The sequence below is a fragment of the Heterocephalus glaber genome, unplaced genomic scaffold, assembly GCF_053883595.1.
Source record: "Heterocephalus glaber isolate CG9 unplaced genomic scaffold, H.glaber_assembly_v1.0 deba00001190, whole genome shotgun sequence".
In the NCBI taxonomy this organism is placed as follows: Eukaryota; Metazoa; Chordata; class Mammalia; order Rodentia; family Bathyergidae; genus Heterocephalus; species Heterocephalus glaber.
Window position 1 is genome coordinate 14,557 of NW_028258211.1, and position 23,374 is coordinate 37,930.

The 23,374-nt window shown below is 37.0% G+C and overlaps 2 protein-coding genes across 3 annotated transcripts in view; both read left to right on the forward strand.

Moving 5' to 3' along the window:
- Positions 1–270: 270 nt before the first annotated feature.
- LOC147828236 (peptidyl-prolyl cis-trans isomerase FKBP8-like) lies at positions 271–22,307 on the forward strand. The gene is made up of 4 exons (XM_087210715.1): positions 271–334; positions 7,999–8,076; positions 12,410–13,877; positions 15,314–22,307. The coding sequence occupies exons 3-4, from the start codon at positions 13,717–13,719 to the stop codon at positions 16,398–16,400; spliced, it is 1,248 nt and encodes a 415-aa protein (XP_087066841.1). The 5' UTR covers positions 271–334; positions 7,999–8,076; positions 12,410–13,716; the 3' UTR covers positions 16,401–22,307.
- Positions 271–23,374, forward strand: part of Akap19 (A-kinase anchoring protein 19) — a 204,635-nt gene continuing 181,531 nt past the window's right edge. The window contains exons 1-2 of one of the 2 annotated variants that reach the window (XM_087210711.1): positions 271–334; positions 7,999–8,076. The gene's annotated coding sequence lies outside the window, so the exon portion shown is untranslated. The remainder of the gene's footprint in view (positions 335–7,998; positions 8,077–23,374) is intronic. The other variant, XM_087210710.1, reaches the window with a different exon arrangement.

The window sequence follows — 23,374 nt, forward strand, 5'->3', positions numbered from 1 at the left end:
TGTGAAGCCTAGGAGATTATATTCATCTTCATCTGTTAAAATTTCATGTGTCTTCTTTTAGAATTCTACAGATATGTAGATGTTTGAGGCTGTAAATATTGTTCTTAATTATCCTACCTGTTGTTTCTCCTGAGAATTATAATTATGTATGTTGTCTTCTTTAGCTTTTTGTTTGTATTTTGGTATTTGAGTGGGTTTTTTTTTTTTTTGCTTCCAATGTTAAATTTTTTAAAACTTATAAAATATTCATTTATTTTCAGAGACTTAATATGAGAATTAAGAAGTTTGATATAATTACAAATGAGGAATTCAGAAAATCACCAGGAACTTCTTGGTAATTCCTGCTTTTCTAATTTAAAAGCCCTTTTAAAATTTTTTAATGCACAATTTGAAATAGTTTGTTAGTTGATTAATGAGTAATTTCTCTTTCTTTCATTTTGTTCTTAAAGCTTTGGATTCAATATGTCAACTGATGTGTACTGTCACTGTTACAAGTATTGCATAAGTGCTGCTAAACATGTGTATGGCATAAATGCCATCTGTGTGTAACAGGTCTCAGACATTATCCTTTTTTGTTCTGACCATGTTCAGAACAAAACCTAGACTTGGCTCTTTTTTTCATTATTTAAATATCTTGTTTGAATTTTATCAGTAGAGGAGAGTGGAAATAAGGAAGATTTCTATTTTATTCGGTAGTTTGCCAGCATATAGTTTCCTGTCCTTTCATTGACAGTAATCTCTTAAGGAGATGATGTGATAAGAAGAAAGAAACTTATTAGCAATTAGGAGATGAGGAAGAAAGGAAATAGCTAGTGTGGATTAGGATTGATATTGGAGAATGTTTCTAAATAGTCTTTTTGAGTATTTTAGGAGAAATCAGAATTGCAAGCTATAGAAAAATCATAGATCAGAAAATAAAATTTGGGCAAGGCAGTTAACATACCTCATATAACTTCATACGTTTTGAGCAATTTTTTGAAAGATATAAAGACTACTGAATATGTTATTAGGTTTAATTTTAGTTATTAGAGATTATAGAGTAATAATCATCTAAAATAATACAAAGACTTTGAAAAATAGTATAATTTCACATATTTAACTTCTGTTAAACATATTTAGAAATATGTTCCTGAGGTCCAGGATTTAGCTCAGTGGTTCCGCCGCCTACCTCGCAAGTGCAAGGTCCGGAGTTCAATCCCCGGTACCAAAGAAAAGAAAAATATGCTCCTAACATTTCTTAGATAAATGAATTATTTTAAAAATATGGAATAGTAAGGGGCCGGGGATTTAGCTCAGTGGTTTCGCTGCCTACTGTGCAAGCTCAAGGACCCGAGTTCTATCCCCGGTACCCGCCCCCCAAAAATATGGAATAGTAATTTACATTCATAGTGATTTTTTTTTAGAGGGGAAAAGATTTATTGGCTTACGTTTGTGATAATTCTTAAAGTAAGGCAAGATCATAAAGGTTACATTTTTACTATAGTTTTTATTGTGTATCTTACTGTGGTTTCACTTCTTGGAAAATCAGTAGTAACATCATCAGCGTCAGAGACAGTAGATATTTGACTACTACTTAGTACTGAAAACATTAAGTGAACTCAGAGTGTTAGAGCATTCTGAATTGGAAATGGGAACGATTCATTGTAAAGATGTACTTTACATAAGGTTGCAAGAGTATGTGTATGATTTGTACAAAGTAAAGTTGGAATTTTTATAGTTATCCCTTATATGTAAAATTTTGAATTTGAAAGTGTTAAGTAGGAGTGATTGTTTAGATTATTCAGAATTTGCTTACTTTTATTTATGTACACTTTTTAGTAACAGTTTTATTGCTCAAAATAAATTTAATTGCATATGTGGATTGATTAGTATCTACATCAGGAAATATAATGAACAAATCATTAATGTGATACTTTACATTTATACAGTTCTTGTTGCTTTAAAAGTTGCCTTACATTACAAGTTATAAGTATTTTTGTAAACTTCACAGAAATAGGTTAATGTTTCATTTTGCAAATGAAAGACAAAAGTATTTAAATGACTAATGCAAAGTTAGTCCCTTCTCAAATCTCTTTGCTCTTGGTTTAGTTTTCCATTCTGTGTAGTAACTTACAGAATTATGGGTCCAATGATACTTTGTTCTAAAGATATTGATTTGTTTGGGGGTTTTGTTTTTGTGACGCTGGGTTTTCTAAGCACATTCCCTACCACTGAGCTACGTTCCTACTCCCTGTTTCTCTTAGTCATCTCTGAAGATACTAAAATTGTGAGCACAGCGCAAGAAAACATAACCTTACATGAGTTCCTTAATGTGAAATGAAAAAGCAATTTTCTATTGAGTCGTCACTGTGTGGTAGAGGGACAGTAAGACCTGTTTTTTAAAATCACTTTCAGGAGGGGCCGGTGATTTAGCTCAGTAGTTCTGCTGCCTGCCTCGCAAGTGCAGGGTCCCGAGTTCAATCTCTTGTACCAAAAAAAAAAAAAAAAAAAAAAAAAAATCACTTTTAGGAAAAGATATTTAAAAAGAGTAATGATTTTCTAAACCTTTGTGCAGTTATTAGTATTAGTGGATATCACTCCTTAATCCTCACATTTATAGAACCTATCTTGAGAGAAAATGTGGCATAAAAAAGATCAGTGTGTTTACTACAAAGAATATTAGATATAGAGTCAATAGCTATGTTTGAGCTATGGCTCTGACCTTAGGAAAGTCATTTATCCCCTTGAACCTTAGTTTCTCACTTAAACAGTGGGGCCAAGAATACCAGTCATTATCTGCCAGGATTATGTGGGATGAAACAAGACTATATATGTCAAAGTATTATATAGTTCTTATTTGTTGCTACTAAATATATATATATATATATATATTTATATATCTCTGTCAATTTTCTGTTCAAAAGAGAGAAGCATATGATTAAACAGGCCTCTGATTCTGAAAGTGTCTTCAATAAGTAAGATTGACAAATAAATACTTATATTCAGTGGTTATATGTTTTCATTTTCACCATAAGAAAACTTAGGTCTTTAACAAAATTAAGACACATTGGATAATACAATTATTTCATAATTTATTTTTCAAAAAAATCTAGATTTTTAAGTCTTTTAAAACCAATGACAACTGCCATTCTGCTAATGCAGAATATAAACCTTCAACGTGAAAAACACATTATCTGCTAAGTGCAATAAAGCAAAGTTCACTAAAACAAGGTATGTCTGTAATCTTAGGATTCTTTGAAGTCCTGTGGTATCAGTTTTAATTTTTCCTCTTTCATTTCTGATTTTGTTTACCTGAGTCATTTGAGTCACCTTTTTTTTTTTGGTTAGTCTAGCTAAAGGTTTGTCAATTTTAACTTGTCAGAATAACTCTGTTTATCTTTTCAGTTGGCTTTCTAGTCTCTGTCTCATTTATTCTGCTATAATCTTTGTGCTTTCCTTCCATTTTATTTTAGCATAGTCATTTCTTTATTGTGGTTTTTGTTTTGGGTTGATATTATCATAAAAATCTTGAATCACAAATAGAAGTTCCATTGTCCTTGCCTGAATAGTTTCCTTAGAATGACATGTAGAACTATACTTTCCTAACCAAATGTACTATTATAAGATTTTGGACAGTGCACTCTGATAGCAAACAAAAAGAATTATTCCAAGGTCTATATTTTCTCTCCCTTCAACCCTCTCTCTAAGTTAGTTAAATTTGTATATATTTTTACAAGGAAATTCCCTACCTATTCTTACTCTGTGGGTTTACATATTGATGCAAAGATTTATTTCAATCTTTGGAAACTAAAGAATGTACATGGTGAACTCTGCTCTATCTAAAGAAATATTGCATAGTAGGAGGTGGAAAAAAGGAGACTATTATGTCCCCAGAATTTACCAGATGGACAAGCACATCTTGACTTTAGGAATTCCTAACAATACTCTGGAGTTTTTGAAGTTGTTTTATACAACACAAAAGCTGAGCTTTGCCACTCTTATCATGCTACCTTATTAAAATGTATTTGAATGTAGGGTTGTAATTATGTATTTGTTACCAATTTTAGAGGAAGTAAAGTCAATTTTGGGGGGTTTTTTGGTACCAGGGATCAAACTCAGGACTCATGATTGCCAGGCAGGTGCTGTCCCTCTGAGCTAAATCCCTGGCCCAATAATGTCAGCTTTTGAGATTGAAGCAGGGGGTGCATGCATTAAGATCACTAAATTTTAGAAGATGTTTAACTTCTTCTCTTTCTAAAGTTTTTGAACTACAGTTGTAATTTGTTAGGGATTATTGGACTGTATTGAAGTGCTATATGATATAAAAAAAACACTATGCCAGTATCTCATGATTCTGACTATATTTATGTTTGATACAGAAATTTGACCAAGTTTATAACAGAAATTTTGCTTTATTAGAAAAGTCCGTTTTGTAATTACTTTAAGGTCTGTTTTTTGTAAATTGGGTTTTAAAGGGGCATTAAACTGCTATTCTTGCTATCTTTAATGAACTGACAGTTCATTTCATCTTTTGGTTGCCATTTTTGCCTTTATCTCCCTGAATTATATGAATTGCTTCATTCTTTAGCACATATTGCTTTAAAAATCTCAGTTTTCTAACAAAGCTTCTATTTATTTATTTCTACTCCTAATTTTTCTTCTATAGTTACCTCAACTGTTTCTTTTTAATAATACCAATTGGTTGGTGTAAGTTTTCATATGAACATCTTAGAAATATAAAACATACGTAATTACTAGAATATACATGTATATCCAGTTGTAGCAATAACTCACAATTTTAAATGGTTTGGAAAAGAGCTTAAAAGTCTTTAAAAATATGTACTATACTTTTTGTAAGTTGGTACACTAAACATGTACATAATTTTAAATAATAAACTTTTTTCTTGATCAACATTCTGACATACTGTTTTAATTAAATAAGATAAAGATTAAAGTAGTTTGGATAAATGGTTACATATAGTAATAAAATTTATGAAGGCTGAGAGATTTTTAAAGTCTGTAGAACTCATGAACTTTTATATCATATGATTTTGTATTATATACACATATTTATATATGTACATATATATGTAGACTATATTTGATTAAAAATCAGACAATCATGTAAATCTATGGTAGGTTTCTGAAGTAACATCATTTTACTACATTGCAAACAATCCTTTTTAGATTTCATAATAAAATTCATATTTTCCTTGATTTTTACATATAAAAATACCTTTTATGCTTTTTTTCAAAACTTAAGGAACAGAGGCTGCGGTTATAGTTTGGTGGTAGAGTTTACATGCCTTGGTATCTATAAGACCCTGCATTTAATCCCCAGCATCTCCATCCCTCCCCTTAAAAAAAATCCTTAAGCAACAAATAGAATTTCCATTAATATAGATAGTTTCCAGAAGGATCAGAAATACTGTTGTGACATAATGACCTGACTGAGGCCCCTGTACTGCCAAAGTGCATTTTTCTAAAATTTAAAATCATCTATACCTAAGCTAAAACAGAAAAGAAACTACTGGAAGACCTGAATGCTTTAATCTCGAATAAGCAAAGAATATATAGATTACATGTTTTTCCTCATGTATTCTGCCAAAGCATAGACAGTCTCAAAGACTCTTTAAATGTACATGTCAATGAATTTGTTTTTCTAAAACTAATTGAACAAATGTCTCTATCTTTGGAAAAGAAAAGAAAATGACTGAAACACTTTGGACTCCTTTGATATTTTCCCTTGACTTCTTCTCTAAGTGTTATATATTAAAAGTAAATATAATGGCTAAATTAAAACATTTTACAATATTCTACCAATTCTTTAATATTTTCACATATATTGACTTTGTAATTATCTTACAATTGCACTAAAGTTGTTGTAGAGCAGTTGCAAAAGAAACTGTTCAAATGTGACCACTTTTATGGAAAACATCAAGGAAAATTATAAGTGGTTCAGGATGTGTATTGTTTAAAAACCTCTGAGTTCATGGAGAAAGAAGCATATCTTTTCCTTAATGACTAGAATAACCCAAATTAATATAAAAACCTTTATGTTATTGGTAGCTATGGGTCAGTATAATTTTGGAGTATTCCAACAGGAAATGAGGAGTAACTTTTATGTAAAATGCCAAATTGGCACTTTACACCTGTCAGTGTGTATCCTTTAGAACAGCTGTGTCTTTTATTATCAGTAAACAGATGCAGAAAGTAATGGAATGTTTTAAAGCAATATGTTAATCCTGTCTTCCACTACTGAACTGTCTCACAGTATAGTGATTAAATATTGACTGTGCAGCTGTTACTTACAATTATAGAATTTCTTAGTTAATTTCTCCTTCCTGAACCCAAATGTTTTAATATTAGAAGACCTAATGTCTAATCTTTATGTATTTCATATAAGCTATTTGAGTATTAGGGTGATAAATTTATGTGTGTAAAATTCTTATTAACTATTTCCATGAATTGACTAGTGTTCTTGATAGGATAAATATTTCTTAAATCTGTTTATTTTTCAAGACTTGTCCATGAATGTAAAGATGATTATTAAAATATCATAACTTTAGGTTTATACTTGAAGACTGCCATCAATGTACTAACTAGGAAATTATGACTCTTTCATTAGATATTTATGTGCCAGAGTGCATAGTGCTTTCTTTTTTTTTTTTTTGGTACCGGGGATCGAACTTATAGCACTTTCTTGGGATGATGACTTATTCAGGCAAACCATCATGCTAACTATTTCAATTACTTAAATTAAATTTTAATAGCCTTATGCTTTGATTCTGACTATTTGAATTTTAAATGATTTTTATTTTTATTAATATATGTATTCAGTTCATAGTGTTTACATTCTTTGTATGGAGTTCGTACATGCACATAACACATCTTCATTCCCTTTTTCATCCCCTTTCCCTCCCCTTCCTTCCCCCTCCTTCTCTCTCTCCATCCCCTTCCCATTTGAGAAAGATCTATCTCCCTAGTTCCTATTATCTATCTTTTATTTTGCTCTTTATAATCTGGGTTTCTCATAAAAGAGAAATAGTATGATTTTTAAGCTGTGTGTCTAATTTATTTCACTTAACATTGTGGCCTTCGTGTGCATCCATTTTCCTACAAATGACGCACATTTTTCTTTATGGCAGAGTAGTACTCTGTTGTATACAAATGCCACATTTTCTTTATGCAGTCATCTGTTGGTGGACATATAAGTCACTTCCAAGATTTAGCTATTTTGAATTGTGCTGCTATGAACATGGAAAAGCTGGGTCAAATAGAATTTCTAGTTTTTGTTTTTGAGAAATTTCTCTACTGATTTCCAAGGTGCTTGTAGTAGTTGACATTCCCACTTACAATATAGAAGAGTTTCTTTTCCCCTGCAGCCTTACCAGCATTTGTTATTATTTGATTTCTTGGTGATGGCCGTTGTTTTTGTGCTAACATAGAACCTCAGTGTTGTTTTAACTTGCATTTGTCTAATGGGCAGTGATGCCAATGATTTCTTAGTGTGTTTATTGGCCATTTGTACTTCTGTAAAAAGTTTCTATTTATCTCAGTTGCCTACTTTGGTGCTCTAATTTTTTTTGAATTCTTTATATATTCTAGGTCCTCTGCCTGAAGAACAGCTGACAAAAGTTTTTTCCCATTCTATAAAACTCATTATGTTTTTGTGCCATTACCATGCTGTTTTTATCACTGCAGCTTTGTAATGTAACTTTAAGTTTGGAATTGTGATGCCTCCCATGATTTTTATTAACCTTGTCAGGGGAGATATTTAAAATGTTGCCTCAGTATCACCTTGAACCAATTGTGTTGATCACAATTTAATATATAACATTTGTTGTGCTCTGACTCTATGAAAAGTTTTGTACAAAGTACTTTATTTATAATATTATTGCCCCATTTTATGGATGAAAAAATTCAAATTTAGAGACATAAAATAAATTGACCAATATCTTACATCTAGGAAGTAGTGGAGCCTGATTTGAACCCTGGCATTTTCACTCTTTTGCTTAGCTCCAGGACTTGGTATCTCCTCGCATAATGACTGTGAAAGCTACTCTTCAGCACCATCAGGAGTGAGCCATGACACAGGTATCATAATGCAGTAATGGTTTTCAAATACCTCTATATGATTTTACTCTAATTTTGTTACTTTGTAGAGATAGCTCCAGCAATCTTTCTGGTCCTCTTCCTCAAAATAAACTTTCTTTGCTTCAAGAGATTTTAAAGAGTAGCATTTTGTAGTTTCTACTCATGCTATATTATTTTATTTATGCCTTCACATAGAAATATGTTATTATTAAAATATACTTTATTAAATTAATGACTTCTATAGATATTAACTACTTCTATTCTTATTTTGTCATTTATCATAGCACCTATATTTTATATATAAAAAAAGAAACTCAGAGATGCTTAGCAAATTGGCCATGATCACAGATACCAAATGATATTTGTGTGCATTTGCTTCCTCAACTCCCCTAAATTAAAAGTGTCTAGCTAATCATTTTCATAGAGAGAGTTAAGATTTCAGCCTCCAACAGATGGTTATTTCAGTGTACTTTCCGTTGACACTGAGGAGAATGTTTATAAGATTAACTAGGATCAGCGATGTCATGAGGCATCGCTAGAGGAAATTTAATATAGAAGTCCATTATAAGGTAGTTCTTAAGAGGCAAAATGTTCTTGCATGCAAGCTGTCTGAAATATAAGAATAGAAACATTTTATTGGCATGCAGTAACAAGAAATGCCACTTTATATTATCAGGTTTTAAAATGAAAAAATTTACATATTATGTTAAATTTAGCCAGCTCTATTATAGTTATTCAGTATTACTGTTTTATTCAAATCATTTTTTTTGCTGTCCATCAAAACCTAACATATAGAATAGAAGGTAAGCAATAAAATTATCATTTTGTACTATGTAGTAGAAAACTTTTCCAGACAGAAATAATAATTTGCCTTTTGTTACCGCTTTCTACTTTGAAGTCTTTTTAAAAGTGAAACTTTTTGAGCAATTGTAGATTTGCATGTATTTGTAAATCATGCAGAGAGAACCCGTGTGCCTTTACCCAGTTTCCCTCAATGTTACAAAACACTACAATGTTACAGTCAGGACATTAATGTCAATACAGCCAAGATGCAGAACATTTCCATAACTACAAGAATTCCTCATGTATTATACTCATAATTACATATTCTCATGATATTTCTATAATTTTGTCATTTCAAGAATATTATATAAAGAGAATCATACAGTATGTAACCTTTGGGGATTGTGTTCTTTTTTTTCCAGTGCAATTCTTTGGATTGTTAAATGTATCAGTAGTTTATTGATTTTGTTATTCTTGAGTAATATCCTGGTATCAATGTACTATACTTTGTTTAACCAATCACCCACTGAAGAATATCTTGGTTGTTTCCAAAACAATGTAAAACTACAACTAAAGTTATATAGTAACATTTTATAGTGTAGTCCATGATCAATTTTGAGGGGTTTTTGGGTTTTTTGCTGTGTGTGTGTGGGGGGGTTGTGTGTGAAGGATTTAGTCCAGGGTCTCATGCATGCTAGGTAAGTACTATCAGATAGCCGTACCCCTAGCACCCAGTTATTTATTATATAAATTGTGAGACTTAGGCCCCTCCCCTCCCCTCCCCTCCCCTCCCCTCCCCTCCCCCGCTTTGTCTCCTCTCCCCTTGCCTCTTCTTTTTTATTTTTTTCCATTAAGTTTATTGGTACATTTTAGGCATACAATACCGTTACATTCATCATTGGAAACTTGTACCTTTACATGATGTATCTTGGTTCTTTTCTCCATTGCCCTGCCCTCCCTATTTACAAAGACTTTGTTTCCATTTTTTCCTTTTCTCATATTTTTTCCTTTCCCTTCTTTCCTTTTCCCTACCCCTCCCACTTCCCCTACCCCTTTAGACCTTTCCTACCTATTTCACATTATCAATTATACATTTTTTGGGGGGGGGGTACTGGGGATTGAACTCGGGACCTTGGGCTTATGAGGCAGGCAGTGGAACCACTGAGCTAAATCCCTGGCCCTATCAATTATACATTTTGATCCTTATTTACACTTTCAGTTTCTCACACCAGAGAAACTATTTGGTATTTACACATGTGTGTCCTGTTTATTTCACTTAAGAGTATGGCCTCAATGTGCATCCATTTAGCTATAAATGACTCTAGTTTCTCATTCTTTATGGCTGAGTAGTACTCCATTTTATAAAAAAAAACCACATCATCTTTATCCAGTTTCCAGTTGATCGGCACTTGGGCTGCTGCCAAGTTTTAGCTATTACAAACTATGTCACTATAAACATGGGTGCACATATATCGCTGTGATATGATTCTTTTAATTCTTTTGGAAAGATACTCAGCAGGGGAATAGCTGGGTCAAATGGGACCTCTAATCCTAGTTTTTTGAGGTATTTCCATATTGGTCGCCAGAGTGATTGCACCAGTCTGCACCCCCACCAACAATGGAGAAGTGTTCCTTTCTCCCCACAACCCTGCCAACATTTGTTGTTGGTTGATTTCTTGATAGAAGCCATTCTTTCTGGGGTGAGGTGGAATCTCAGTGTTGTTTTCATCTGCATCTCTCGAATGACCAGTGATGCTGAACATTTTTTCATATGTTTATTTGCTGCTTTTACTTCTTTGTCTGAGAAATGTCTGTTCATTTCAGATGCCCATTTTTGAATTGAGTCTTTATATTTGGAGGATCTGATTTTTTTCAGTTCTTTATGTATTCTAGATAGTAGACCTTTGTCTGAGGTACTGCTGCTAAAAATTTTTTCCCATATTGTAGTTTGTCTCTTAATTCTGTTGGTGGTTACTCTTGCAATGCCGAAGCTTTTTAATAAAATGAGATCCCAGTTGTTGATTCTCTGTGTTAGTTCCCATGCTACTGAGGTTTTGTTCATAGTCTTTTCCTACGCCAATGTTTTCAAGATTTCTACCTAACCTAACTTCCAGCAAGTTTAGTGTTTCTGTTTTAATATTTAAATCTTTGATCCACTTTGATTTTAGTTTAGTGCATGGTGAAAGATACGGGTCTAGTTTTAATCTGTGGCAGGTTGAAATCCAGTTTTTCCAGCAGCATTTATTAAAGAGGCTATCTTTCCTCCAGTGAGCGTGGTTGGCTCCTTTGTCAAAGATGAGGTGGCTGAGTATGTCTGGAGTTGTGTCTGCATCTTCTAATCTTTTTTTTTTTGTACCAGGGATTGAACTCAGGTCCTTGCGCTTGCGCAGCAGGCGACGAAACCACTGAGCTAAATCCCCACCCCTGCATCTTCTAATCTATTCCACTGATCCTGGGGTCTGTTTCTTTGCCAGTACCATGCTGCTTTTTTCAGAGTAGCTTTGTAGTATAGTTTCAAGTTGGGGATTGTGATACCCCCTGTCATGTGTCTGTTGCCTAGAATTGCTTTTGCTATTCTAGGTCTCTTCTGGTTCCAAATGAATTTTTGGATTCTTTTCTGTGAAATATACTGTTGGGATTTTAATCATGACTGCATTGTTTTTTGTTTTCTAACACTGGGGTTGGACCCAAGGCCTTTGCACTGAGCTACATCTGCAGCTCTTTTCATGTTTTATTTTAAGAGAGGATCCCACTCAGTCACTGTATCAGTCAGTTCTTACTAGAGGAACAGATTTAATGCAAGACATACAAATATGTAAGAATTTACAAGATTGGCTTACAATGGCCACCCACAGAGTAAAATGAGGAAGAGTGTGAAAGATCTGTGTGTAGGCAGAGATCTGAAGAATCAAGTTGAAGGCCTGCAGCTCACTGTAGTGTCCCCAGCAAGTCCAAATAAGGAGGCCGAAGGGTCTGCATCATAAGACTGAAGAGTTGGTGCTGGCGGGCAAAGGATCTGTGCTGGAAGACTGCAAATGATGGCCAAGGTGAAGGCAAAGACTGGAGTTCTACTTGTACATCTCTTTTTTATTCATGAAAAGAAAACCAAATTTCATAAGAGAAGAACAATGGTTAATACACTGTGAGTCATTATCTTCAAAGTAGTTACTCAGAATACAAGACACAGACCAAAATCATTCCTACAAGGAAGAAACAAACAGATAATGACACAAAACTTCTGTGCCCTCAGCACTGCTGCTGAGCCACACATATTCAGTTTTCTAGTAACACTATATTTCCAGGATTATACAATATAAAGATTTGTATAGCATAACAAGAAACGGATTCCTCTTTCATGGGGCCATCAGTCAAGGACTGATGTGGTGATTTGAAGATGTCTGATTCCTAGGCTTCTACTTTTTTCACCTTCAATATGTATCTTGTACCGCAGTCTAGGGTAGCTATTCTAGATCCTTTAATCACATTAACATTCCCACCAGTTGGCAAAGGAAGGAAAAAAATAGAGAGCATTATGTCTTTTATCTTTAAGGCTCAAATGAAAGTTGTATACCACTTCAACTCATAGCCAGCAGGAATCAAGGCTGAGAAGAACACTTTTTATCTGGTATGTACCTTGCTAAAACTTGGATGTTCTATTACTAAAGAAAAACATAGATCTTAGTAAATAATAGTACTGTCCCAAGGTGTGAGGGTACCATTGTGTATACATTTTTGCTTAATGTTTCTGTTTTCAAACTGACAGTTCAGCCCCACTTTCCTCTTTGCCCTGTGCCCTAATGCCTAAAACCTGCATGCTTCAATCTTTCAAAAAAAATAAATTTCTCATATTCTTCAGGAGGAGGAAAGGAATAGAATAGTGCTCTGACTGAGTGGTTCCAGGGGAAAAGACTTCAGACCTCAGTCTGGCTTACCACATAAGTCCTCTGTGTAAGTCACCTTTCTGACACTGACAGAATACATAGGAAAATTAACCTTAAGAAGGAAAGTTTTTTTGTTCATTTATTTATTTGGAGGAAAGATTTATTTTTGTTCATCGTTTCACAGGTTACGGTCCATGGTCCCTTGGCCCCATCACTTTGAGTCCAAGGTGAAACCAGACATCATGGCAGGTAGTGCATGGCAAAACAAAACTGGTCACCTCATGGTGGCCAGGAAGGGATGGGGGGGATGTCCACCATCTCCCAGTAATGCCATCAGATTAAGAATCCATTGAATATTGCTGCATTGTGGACAAAGACTTCAACATGAACATTTGGTGGACATTCCAGATCCAAATCATAAAATGCTCCTCTGGTACTTGATGCTTCCAAGGTTTAGAGCTTTCTAGAATTTGCAGGGCATATTATCTCATTATCAAACTGTCCCCACCACAGTAACTTAAATTCTAGCTTCCTTTGTTCTACTAAATCAGATGCTACATCTCTATCTATATTATATCATCCAGAATTTGAAATATCTTGCCAGTAGTATTCTTTTTTCTCTTCTTGTCCTCTTGGTGTTGCACCTTCACAATTGTCTACCATTTTGATGGAATTTCTTCAAGAAGAGAAAAGGCACATCGTTAATTGGCCATGTTTGACTGAAAGCTATTTACAGCTTTGTGTGAAATGTGCTTATCAACCATGCCTGTTTCTGTTAATGTTTTTAGCCTTGGCACTCTTAACTTTCAGAAGCAATTTGAGGAAGACAAGCAGAGAAAACTGAAGAGAAATTGGCTACAAGGAAGAGGACTGTCATGTCACAGAAGCTGTGAGAAGAGGGCTGGGGGCAGGGAGGGGGCACAGGACCCCAGGCGGGGGTCCTGGAGCCGAGGGCCAGTTCCCATCCCCCAGAAGCATGGCATCGTGTGCTGAGGAGCCCTCTGAGCCTGCTGCCCCACTGCCTGCTGGGGTTCCCCCACTTGAGGATTTTGACATGCTGGACAGGGTTGAGGATGCAGATGCTGAGGAAGAGGAGGAAGAGGATAATGATGACCTGAGTGAGCTGCCACCACTCAAGTGTTACACCCAGTGAGAGAGAACCAACTAGAGACCGATATTAAATCCACACAGGAGTTTATTACCGGCCGGGACCCGGGCCGAGCATCGGACTCAAGCCTCGACTTGGGGTTGACAAACATGTTTTATACACCTTTGAGGCCAACAGTTTCTAGGCCCCCCTATGGGATAGAACTAGTAAAGCAAGCAAAAGGTACAGAAGCGGAAGGTCCTGCTGTTAGAACATTTGTAAAACAATAGTTGATTAATTGTAGTTTCTTTTTTTTTTCCTTTTTTTTTTGGTACCGGGGATCGAACTTGGGACCTTGCGCTTGTGAGGCAGGCGCCGGAACCACTGAGCTAAATCCCTGGCCCAAATTGTTGTTTCTAAGAGACTCTCTAAGGGGAGGAGGGTTTTGTTGTTGTTATTGTTAAGTTCTTTTATTGGTACATTGTAGGTATACAACAAAATTACATTTCTCACTGGGAATTGTACCTTTACATAATGCATCTTGGTTCTTATTTTTTTCCCCATTCCTAGCCCTCCCTTCACGCCCTCCACCCTTCCCTATTTACAAAGACTTTATTTCCATTTTTTCCATTTCTCAGCATTTTTCCTTTCCCTTCTTTCCTTTCCCCTGCCCCTCCCACTACCCCTACCCCTTTGGACCTTTTCTTCCTGTTTTGCATTATCGATTATTCATTCTAAGGTACATTTTAGGTATACAATATAATGACATCCATCATTGGAAATTTGCATCTTTACATAATCTCTCTTGGTTCTTATTTTTCACCCTTGCCCAGCCCTCCCTTCAACCCCTCCATTCCTCCCTATTTACAAAGATTTTGTTCCTATTTTTCCATTATCTCATATTAATGCCATTCCCTTCTATCCTTTCCCCCAGCCCTCCCACTTCCTTCCCCTTTGCCCCTTTTCTTCCTATTTCACATTACCTATTATACATTTTAGTCCTTATTTACACTTTCAGTTTCTCACACCAGAGAAACTATTCGGTATTTATACATGTGTGTCCTATTTATTTCACTTAAGAGTATCGCCTCAATGTGCATCCACTTAGCTATAAATGTCTCTAATTTCTCATTTTTTATGGCCGAGTAGTACTCCACTTTATTAAAAAAAACCACATTATGGAGATACCTCAAAGAACTAGGACTAGAACTCCCCTTTGACCCCACTATTCCACTGCTGGGGATCTTCCCCAAAGAATTAAAAGAATCATACCACAGTGATATACGTGCACCCATGTTCACAGCAGCACAGTTTGTGATAGCTAAAACTTGGAAACAGCCCACATGTCCATCAACTGGAGACTGGATAAAGAAAATGTGTTTGTTTTATAAAAAGGGAGGAGATTTTTAAGCTTCCTCCTTCTGAATTCACCTAAAGGGCAGGCAGGTGGGTCAAACAGCAATATGGATTCTGTCTTGCTAACTAGGGTCTTTCACGAGGACATGGGACAGTCCCCAGTGGAGGAGGCTGAGCAGCCTGGGGCGCTGGCCCGAGAGTTCCTGGGCTCTGTGGAGCCTGTGGCTGCGCCAGCTCTGGCCCCCAAAGAGTGGCTGGACATTCTGGGGAACAGGCTGCTGAGGAAGAAGATGCTGGTCCCGGGCCCACCCGGCTCCGGCTGCCCCACCAAGGGCCAGGTGGTCACGGTGCAGCTGCAGATGTCGCTGGAGAACGGCACGTGGGTGCAGAAGGAGCCCAAGGTGGCCTCCACCCTGGGGGACTTCGAGGTCATCCAGGCCCTGGACCTCAGCGTCCGCCTCATGGACGTGGGCGAGACGGCCATGGTCACTGCGGACTCCAAGTATTGCTACAGCCCGCAGGGCAGCAGGAGCCCCTACATCCCCCTGCACGCGGCACTGTGCCTGGAGGTGACCCTGAAGACGGCAGTGGACGGGCCCAACCTGGAGCTGCTCACTGGCCAGGAGCCCGTGGCTCTGGGCAACCAGAAGCGTGAGTGTGGCAACGTCCACTACCAGCGGGCGGACTTCGTGCTGGCCGCCAACTCTTATGACCTGGCCATCAAGGCCATCACCTCCAGTGCCAAAGTGGACATGACCTTCGAGGAGGAGGAGCAGCTGCTGCAGCTGAAGGTCAAGTGTCTCAACAACCTGGCCTCCTCACAGCTCAAACTGGACCCCTGCCGCGCCGCCCTTCGCTCCTGCAGCCTGGTGCTAGAGCGCCAGCCCGACAACATCAAGGCGCTCTTCCGCAAGGGCAAGGTGCTGGCGCAGCAGGGCGAGTACAGCGCGGCCACCCCCATCCTGCGGGCGGCACTGAGGCTGGAGCCCTGCAACAAGACAATTCACGCTGAGCTCTCAAAGCTGGTGAAGAAGCATGCGGCACAGCGGAGCACAGAGACTGCCCTGTACCAGAAGATGCTGGGCAACTCTAGCCGGCTGCCTGCCAAGTGTCCCAGCAAGGGCGCCTGGTCCATCCCATGGAAGTGGCTGTTTGGGGCGACCGCTGTTGCCCTGGGGGGTGTGGCTCTCTCTGTAGTCATCGCTGCCAGGAACTGACCACCCAGGTGGCCACCTCGCCCTCCTCACACCATGGGCCCCACCCCGTCCCTCCTCCCCCAGGCTCCCTGTCCACTGCCCGCTGGCCTAGCCCCTCCCCACGGGCCGGGGCAGGAAGGACGGTGAACGGAGTGACGGGCCTACAGAGGGCGGAGGACGGTGAGGTGTGGCCCGGAGGGAGGGAGCGGCCGGGGGTGTGTGGGGGTGCTCCTCCAGACTAGCTCCCTGCCCCCACCCTGTCCCCAGGGTCAGGCCTCAGATTCTCTTTTCCACAGCCCCGGGCGGCCTGCCCCCAGCCCCGGCCCAGCACCAGCCCTCCCACCTGCCTATTGCCCTGTCCGCTTCCCACAGTGAAATAAAGCCTCCCCCGCTCCCCAAAAAAAGAGGCTGTGAGAAGAAGTTATTTCAAAAATAATAGAGTAGTCAGCTGTGTCCCCAATGTAGCAATATTTGATGGCATTATTAGGAAATGTTGGAAGATGAGACAGATAAGTGACCATCAGATTCGACGGCATGGACTTATTGGTGAGTTTGCCAAAAACTAGTTTCAATAAAGTTATGAGGATTCATGTAAAATGGATAGAACAGTCATCGATACCAGACATGGGATTAGAAAGACAGAAGAAGATTCATCAGCTAGAACTGACCCTTATACACACAAATACTGTATTATCAGTTATACCTGCTCACTAAAAATTTTCGTATCCTTCAAAAAATTTTTGTAACACTTACTGGTTTTCACAAATTGTAGTTTAGTACTTGGTAATTTCATATTCACGGTAAATTTATAGAGCATAGCTACTGCAAATGACAAGACTCTCTTCTTAAGTGGAATACTGTATGTGACTTGGTAATTCTTTAAATGTAAGGAAAGGGTTTCTGTCTTCAGCAAACAATGATGCCATTCATTAAAATGAGAAATAGAGGAAAAGCAACTATTTTTTAGTACCGGGGATCAAACTCAGAACCTTGCACTTGCGAGGCAAATGTGGCACCACTGAGCCAAATCTCTGGCCCTCGGAAAAGCAGTTTTGAGGGAAGAACTATAGGGATCAGAAATAATTTTAGTTATTGACATATTGAATTAGAGGTTCCTGAAAGATCCTCAACTGAACATGTTAGTAAGTCCATTTGTATTTACCTCTGGGATGGTTTAGGATACAATGCTCTTTGAATTCAGTCTGTATGTGTTACGCATGTTTTTAAAATTTTTTATTAGTACACGTTTGCAGTACCTAATGATTACATTCCTTATGGGGAGTTGATACATGTATACAACATATCTCATTCTTTTTTCATCCCCTTTCTTTCCAATTGAGTCCCTATTCCTCCATCTCTAGGTCTGCTTCTCATATGCAAAAGCTCTGTATGTTTCCAATTGTCTATCTTTTACTTTGTCTTTAAACTATTTATACTTTGGGTTTCTCATTTAAGTGTGGTTTAAGTCTGATACTTAGTTATTCATTTGTTTTCTAGGTGATCTATTTGTGATAGTGAGGTATCAAGATCCTCCATTATAATCACATCAATGCTTATCTGGTCATTTATGTACGTTAGTGTTATTTTATGCAGTTTTGTGCACCAGTATGACAATTTTTACCTTTTCCTGTTGTACTGTTCCTTAACCAATATGTAGTGGCCTTCTTTGCCTCTTCTGATCAGTTTTGGCTTGAAGTTCACTTTGTCAGAAGATAGCATAGCTACTTCTGCTTGCTTTCAGACTCCTGTTGTGTGGAACCTTGTTTTCCATCCTTTGATTTTTTAGTTCATAAGTTTCTTTTGGATTAAATGTGCTTCTTGCCCAGTATGTCCCAGACTTACAAATAATTCAGATTTGTTCTAAGTCTGACACAGTGACTGCATTGGCACAGCAGAGTTCACATGTTCCACAAATGTTGGCCTTTAAGGTTTGTGTTCAGAAGTCTGCCGTGACTTTAATGGGTTTACCTTTATAAGTGACGTATTGCCTTTCTCTGTGTGTTTTTAAGATTCTGTCCTTATGTTGTACTTCTGGGATTGTGACTATGATGTGTCATTTTTGATCATCACTGTTTGGGTTCTGTATGACTGAGTTATCTGTTTGCTAAATTCTTTCCCCAATCTTGGCTCAGCTGTGTCTCCTAGTTCTGACACTCTTCCTCACATTGGTCACTTTTGCTGCCCATACTTTCAGTTTAATTCTTTATCTCCTGGGTTTCTTGTTCTTGTTTTTTCCGCATTTTCAAATGAAGATTTTATTATTCTGGATTTTTTTCCCCCCTTTTACCATATCATATAATTCAGCCATTTGATCTTTTATTTCCTTCCTGTTGTTGCCCTGTGATCAGCTTTGGGAAAGCTGGGATTTTTGGAGGCATTTTGTTGCCTTGTTTTCTGTTGATTTTTAGGCTGAGGGTTAAGGGTCAATTTGAGGGGCAGTATTTTTTTATTATGAAAAAATGAAACCAAATTTTATAACAAAATAATCGATGAATAGCAATAGTTAATACTCCGTGTATCATTGTCCTCAAGGTAGTCAGAGAACAAGACATAGACCAAAAAGATTTTTACAAAGAAGAAATAGCTAATTACATAAAACTTGCTTTACAATGAAGATAGACTAGTATGACAAATGAAACAAATTAGCATATTCATTAACATATTTCTCCTGGCTTGAACCTCTGGTGGGACCTGCATGATTGTCCCATCAGGTGGCTTGTACAGTAAAGTTAATAAAATTAAATTAATTTAAAAATCTATAAATGGGCCAAATCTAGTTTATTGCTTGAACTTAAATAACTACTGCCTAAATATAAATATTAATACTATTCATACCAATTTTTAAAATCATTACAGTAATCAACAAATTTATTTCATTACATTAAAAGAAATTTATTTATATTCATTAATAGTTTATCAATCATTAATTCTCTAAATTTTAACATGGAAATCTTATAAGTACCCCATTGCTGGTGTATATAATGCGGTGTATATCATGTGGTGTATATAATGTGTGTATAATGTGTGTTTACAGCTGCTGTAACACAAATAGCTGTATTAGAAATTTTTTATACCATCTCAGTATTTTCCTTAAGAAACTATAACATGATGACATCTGGTATACTAAATCAACACTTTTCTTTGTGTTACTGTAATCAAAGACTTCCTGAGAAGGGATACAATTCACCCGATGGGACAGTCATGCATGTAACACTGATGTTTGCATCCATTTACTTACGGATGCCTCTAATTTATCTTTGTTTATGGCAGCATTATACTCCATTGTACATAAATATCACTTTTTCCTTATCCATTCATCTTTTGATGGACATATGTGCTGTTTCCAAGATCTAGCTACATATTATAAATTGTGCTGCTGTAAACATAGGTATGCATGTATCGCTGTAATATGATTTTAACTCTTTTGGGAAGATACCAAAATGTTGGTGGGGATGTGGGATAAAATGGAAACATTTTATTACTAGTATCAAGATCTATTTTGTAAGTGTATGCTTACCAGTAGTATGATATTAGCTTTGTTTGCATTTTGGTATTTATCTACGTCTTCGAACTACTCAGCTTAATAGGCTTGGACTTGGTTGCTGTATTGCACGGAGAGAATCCTTACAGGTTATGTCAACATCAGTAGATCGAACCATACATCAGTCATATGCATTAAAACTTGTGTTTTTTAAAACAATTTTACCTTTATCAGTGGCACATACTGAGTGTATTATACTGCTACTAACATGTAGACTGTGATATGGAGAGAGGAAGGAAGGAGGTTGGAAGAGAAAAATGAAGATGATAATTCATTAAGATGACAAGGAAAAAGAGAAATAGCAATAGATAAAAAACAGGTGATCTGACTCTATTGGAATTATTTTATAGCTGAAGTGAGGGCTAGTGTTGAGGGGATTTGAGAATGTTTGTGGGAGTGGGAGGAAGGGATTCAGAGGAAATGTTATAGTTGGAGATTGGGGGAAGCTGTGAAAGTGTTAGAACCTATTACAGTAATATGTTGGTAGTTAGCTTATGTTTGGATTCCCTGTGCACAATTTTGGTGAAGGTTACCCTGACTTGCCCATGAAAGGAACTATTAAAACATTGATTCATTCTTATTCTCTTTGCGCACATACAGACACCTCCGACATATAAATCAGATGAAAGGAGAAATAAAAGAGGGGGAAGATAAAGGAATAGAAATAAAGAGTGGAAAAAGAGAATAGATAACCAAAGCGGGGAGAGAGGAAAGAAGAGGAGGAGGAAAAGAAAAGAAAAAGCCAAGCAGTTGTAGAAACACAAAATCATAGCAACCTCATAGTCCTGTTTGTATTAATTAATCCTGTCTGAGTTAAATTGCTGGGCCCTCTTCTTCCCCATGCTTTGTTCAGTTGTCTGCTAGTGAGCAAGGTTGCTTGTAGACTCAGATGGCACTCTTGGTCTGCCTCCTGGCTGCAGGCTGTGTTCAGGGCATGGCTAACTATGGGCCTTTGCATTGGTCCACCCACCTCAGTTAATATTGGGAGGCAGGTGTAATTGGCCCAGCATCCAGTTCTTGGAGCAACAATAATGTTGATAGCACAAAGATAATCCAGATATTAGCATAAGGTAAAATCCAATCAATGGCCACAACATGCCTGCACTGGTGATCATCCACAATAATAGGGTCAAAGACAAACCGAATGTTGACATACCATAATAGCCAATAAAAACTGCCACTGTACTACCCTTAACAGAAGAAGAGAGATCTTCAATAGCAGTATAGACACAAAGACAAAACAAATATTGACATACACTAAATATCTACTAAATGCACCATTAACAATAGAACAAAGTTGTACAACCATTAACAATAGAAAATAATTCAATAATAATAGCATAAACTAAGTATCTGAAATTAATGCTTAATAGTAAGTGGTACTAATGAAAATGAAGGCATTGGAAGGGGAAAAATGAAAGCAGTAAAATTTGAAAAATAACAGGAAGATGAGAAAAAGGAAAAAAGTTAGATGAAGGGTCAAATTAAAGAGTAAAAGAAAATTAATAGATTTAGGTTAATATAACAGAGCAAACAAGAAAACAAAGAAAAATGATGAAAAAGAATAAAAGAGCAAAAGAAAGGAAAACCAAACCCTGAAAACCCAACAAACAAAAAGGTAAATGAGTCTAAAATTTCATGTGTTTGAATGAGTGCTCTGTTTTCAGGACTTGCACTATTGAAATCCACAGCTATAGGGCATGGAGAATGGGTGACTATTAAGTCCTGCTTTGTTTCCTTACTCCCTTTTTGTGTGAGTGAGTTGAGTCCTGTCCCACCCTTTCTGCAAGGCGTGGTCAGTCATGTGGTGTCTGCCCTAGGGGGGCTACATTCCCTTCAGCTGCTCCAGTGTCCCTGTCCTTGGAGCTGCCACCTTTTCCCCTACCCCCACCCATGGAGCTGGGGTTAGTTGTCCAGCCTGCTTTCTTCTTGTCTCTGTATTGTCTTCAGTTTCTTCAGTTTCTCCAGTTTCTATGTGATTTCTCATTTTTCTGTGAACAGTTTTTTTTTTGGCTGCCAGAGTTTTCCTCCTTTTCTTTTCACTGAGTTACTGTTTTCACTGTTGAGAGTCCATGTCCTGAACAGGCTGTGATATGCTGCCCAAATTTACACTGCCATTTTAACTCCAATGCATGGTTTTTAAACCAGAATGTGGGATGAGATCAGCCATGGATAATGTGTGCAGTAAGAATGGATAATAGTCTAGAGCATAATCTTTAGAAATGTCAGTAGTGATGAGATGAGTAAAGGAAGAGCATGCCTTTAAAAAGGATCCTAAAAGCTGAGTGCAGAGAGGAAAAAAATTTAAAAAATCAAAAAAAAATAATACAAATAGTTAGGGCTGGGGATTTAGCTCAGTGGTTCTGGCGCCTGCCTTGCAAGCACAAGGTCTCATGTTTGATCCCCGGTACCAAAAAAACGAAATTCAATTCCTCAGACATCCTAGTCACATTTCAAACGCTAGGCAGTCCATTGGCTATTCTATTGGAGAGTATAGATAGACAACACTTTCATTATTGTAGAAAGTTATATTAGTAATCCCCTAGACATTCAAATCTTGCCAGCTGTCTCATTAATGTTCTTTATAGCAAAGGAAAAGAAAAAACAAATAGTTTTTCTGGTTCAAGATCTATTGCATGATCATGTTACATTTGGTTGTCAAGTCTATTTAGTAGCCTTTAACCTGTAGTGTTTTCTCAGAATGCATTTTTCTTTCAGGAGTTTAACATTTTTAAAGAGTTATAGGCCAATTATTTTTTAGGATGTCCCCCATTCAGAGTTTGTCTTGTGTTTCCTCAATATTACTTTTGGGTAATAGATTTTGGGGGAAAATACTACAGAAGTACTATTGCATCTTTTTCAGTGCATTGTATTTGAAGCCCTGTGATACCAGTTTTTCCCATTACTCTTTGATTTATCAGGTTTCTCCATGGTAGAGTTGGAGAAAGTATTTTACACCTTAAAATCACTAAGTATCTTGTGAGGACATATTTTAAGACTCTGCAAATACTTTGTTTTACTGTTGATGAATCTTATTTGAAACAATTAGGGTTATTTGTGGAATGGTATATTTTTTATTTTCAGTTTTGAATTTTGTTTTGAATTAATTTAGGTTTAATTTATTAATTATTTTTGTGGTACTGGGGATTGTACCCAGGGCCTTTGCCCTGAGCTATATGCTCAGCCTTTAAAAAAAATCGTTTTTTGAGAGAGTCTCACTAAATTGCTAAATTGCCCAGGCTGGACTGACTCAAACTTGCCATCCTTTTGCCTTAGCTTCCTAGACTGCTGGGATTACAGGTATGCACCACCACACCTGATTAGATTTATTTTTAAAAGTTACAGGAAGTTGTACCTCTTTTTCCCCAAATGTTAATGTCTAACATAATCATAATTATTGTACAGCATATAGAAAACAGAAAATTATCATTGATAAAATATTAACGCAATTTAC

Coding starts and splice junctions, on each gene's coding strand:
- LOC147828236 (XM_087210715.1), top strand. CDS start 13,717: ATGGCATCGTGTGCTGAGGAGCCCTCTGAGCCTGCTGCCCCACTGCCT. Junction 13,878..15,313: donor AGTGAGCTGCCACCACTCAA/GTGTTACACCCA, acceptor CTTGCTAACTAG/GGTCTTTCACGAGGACATGG.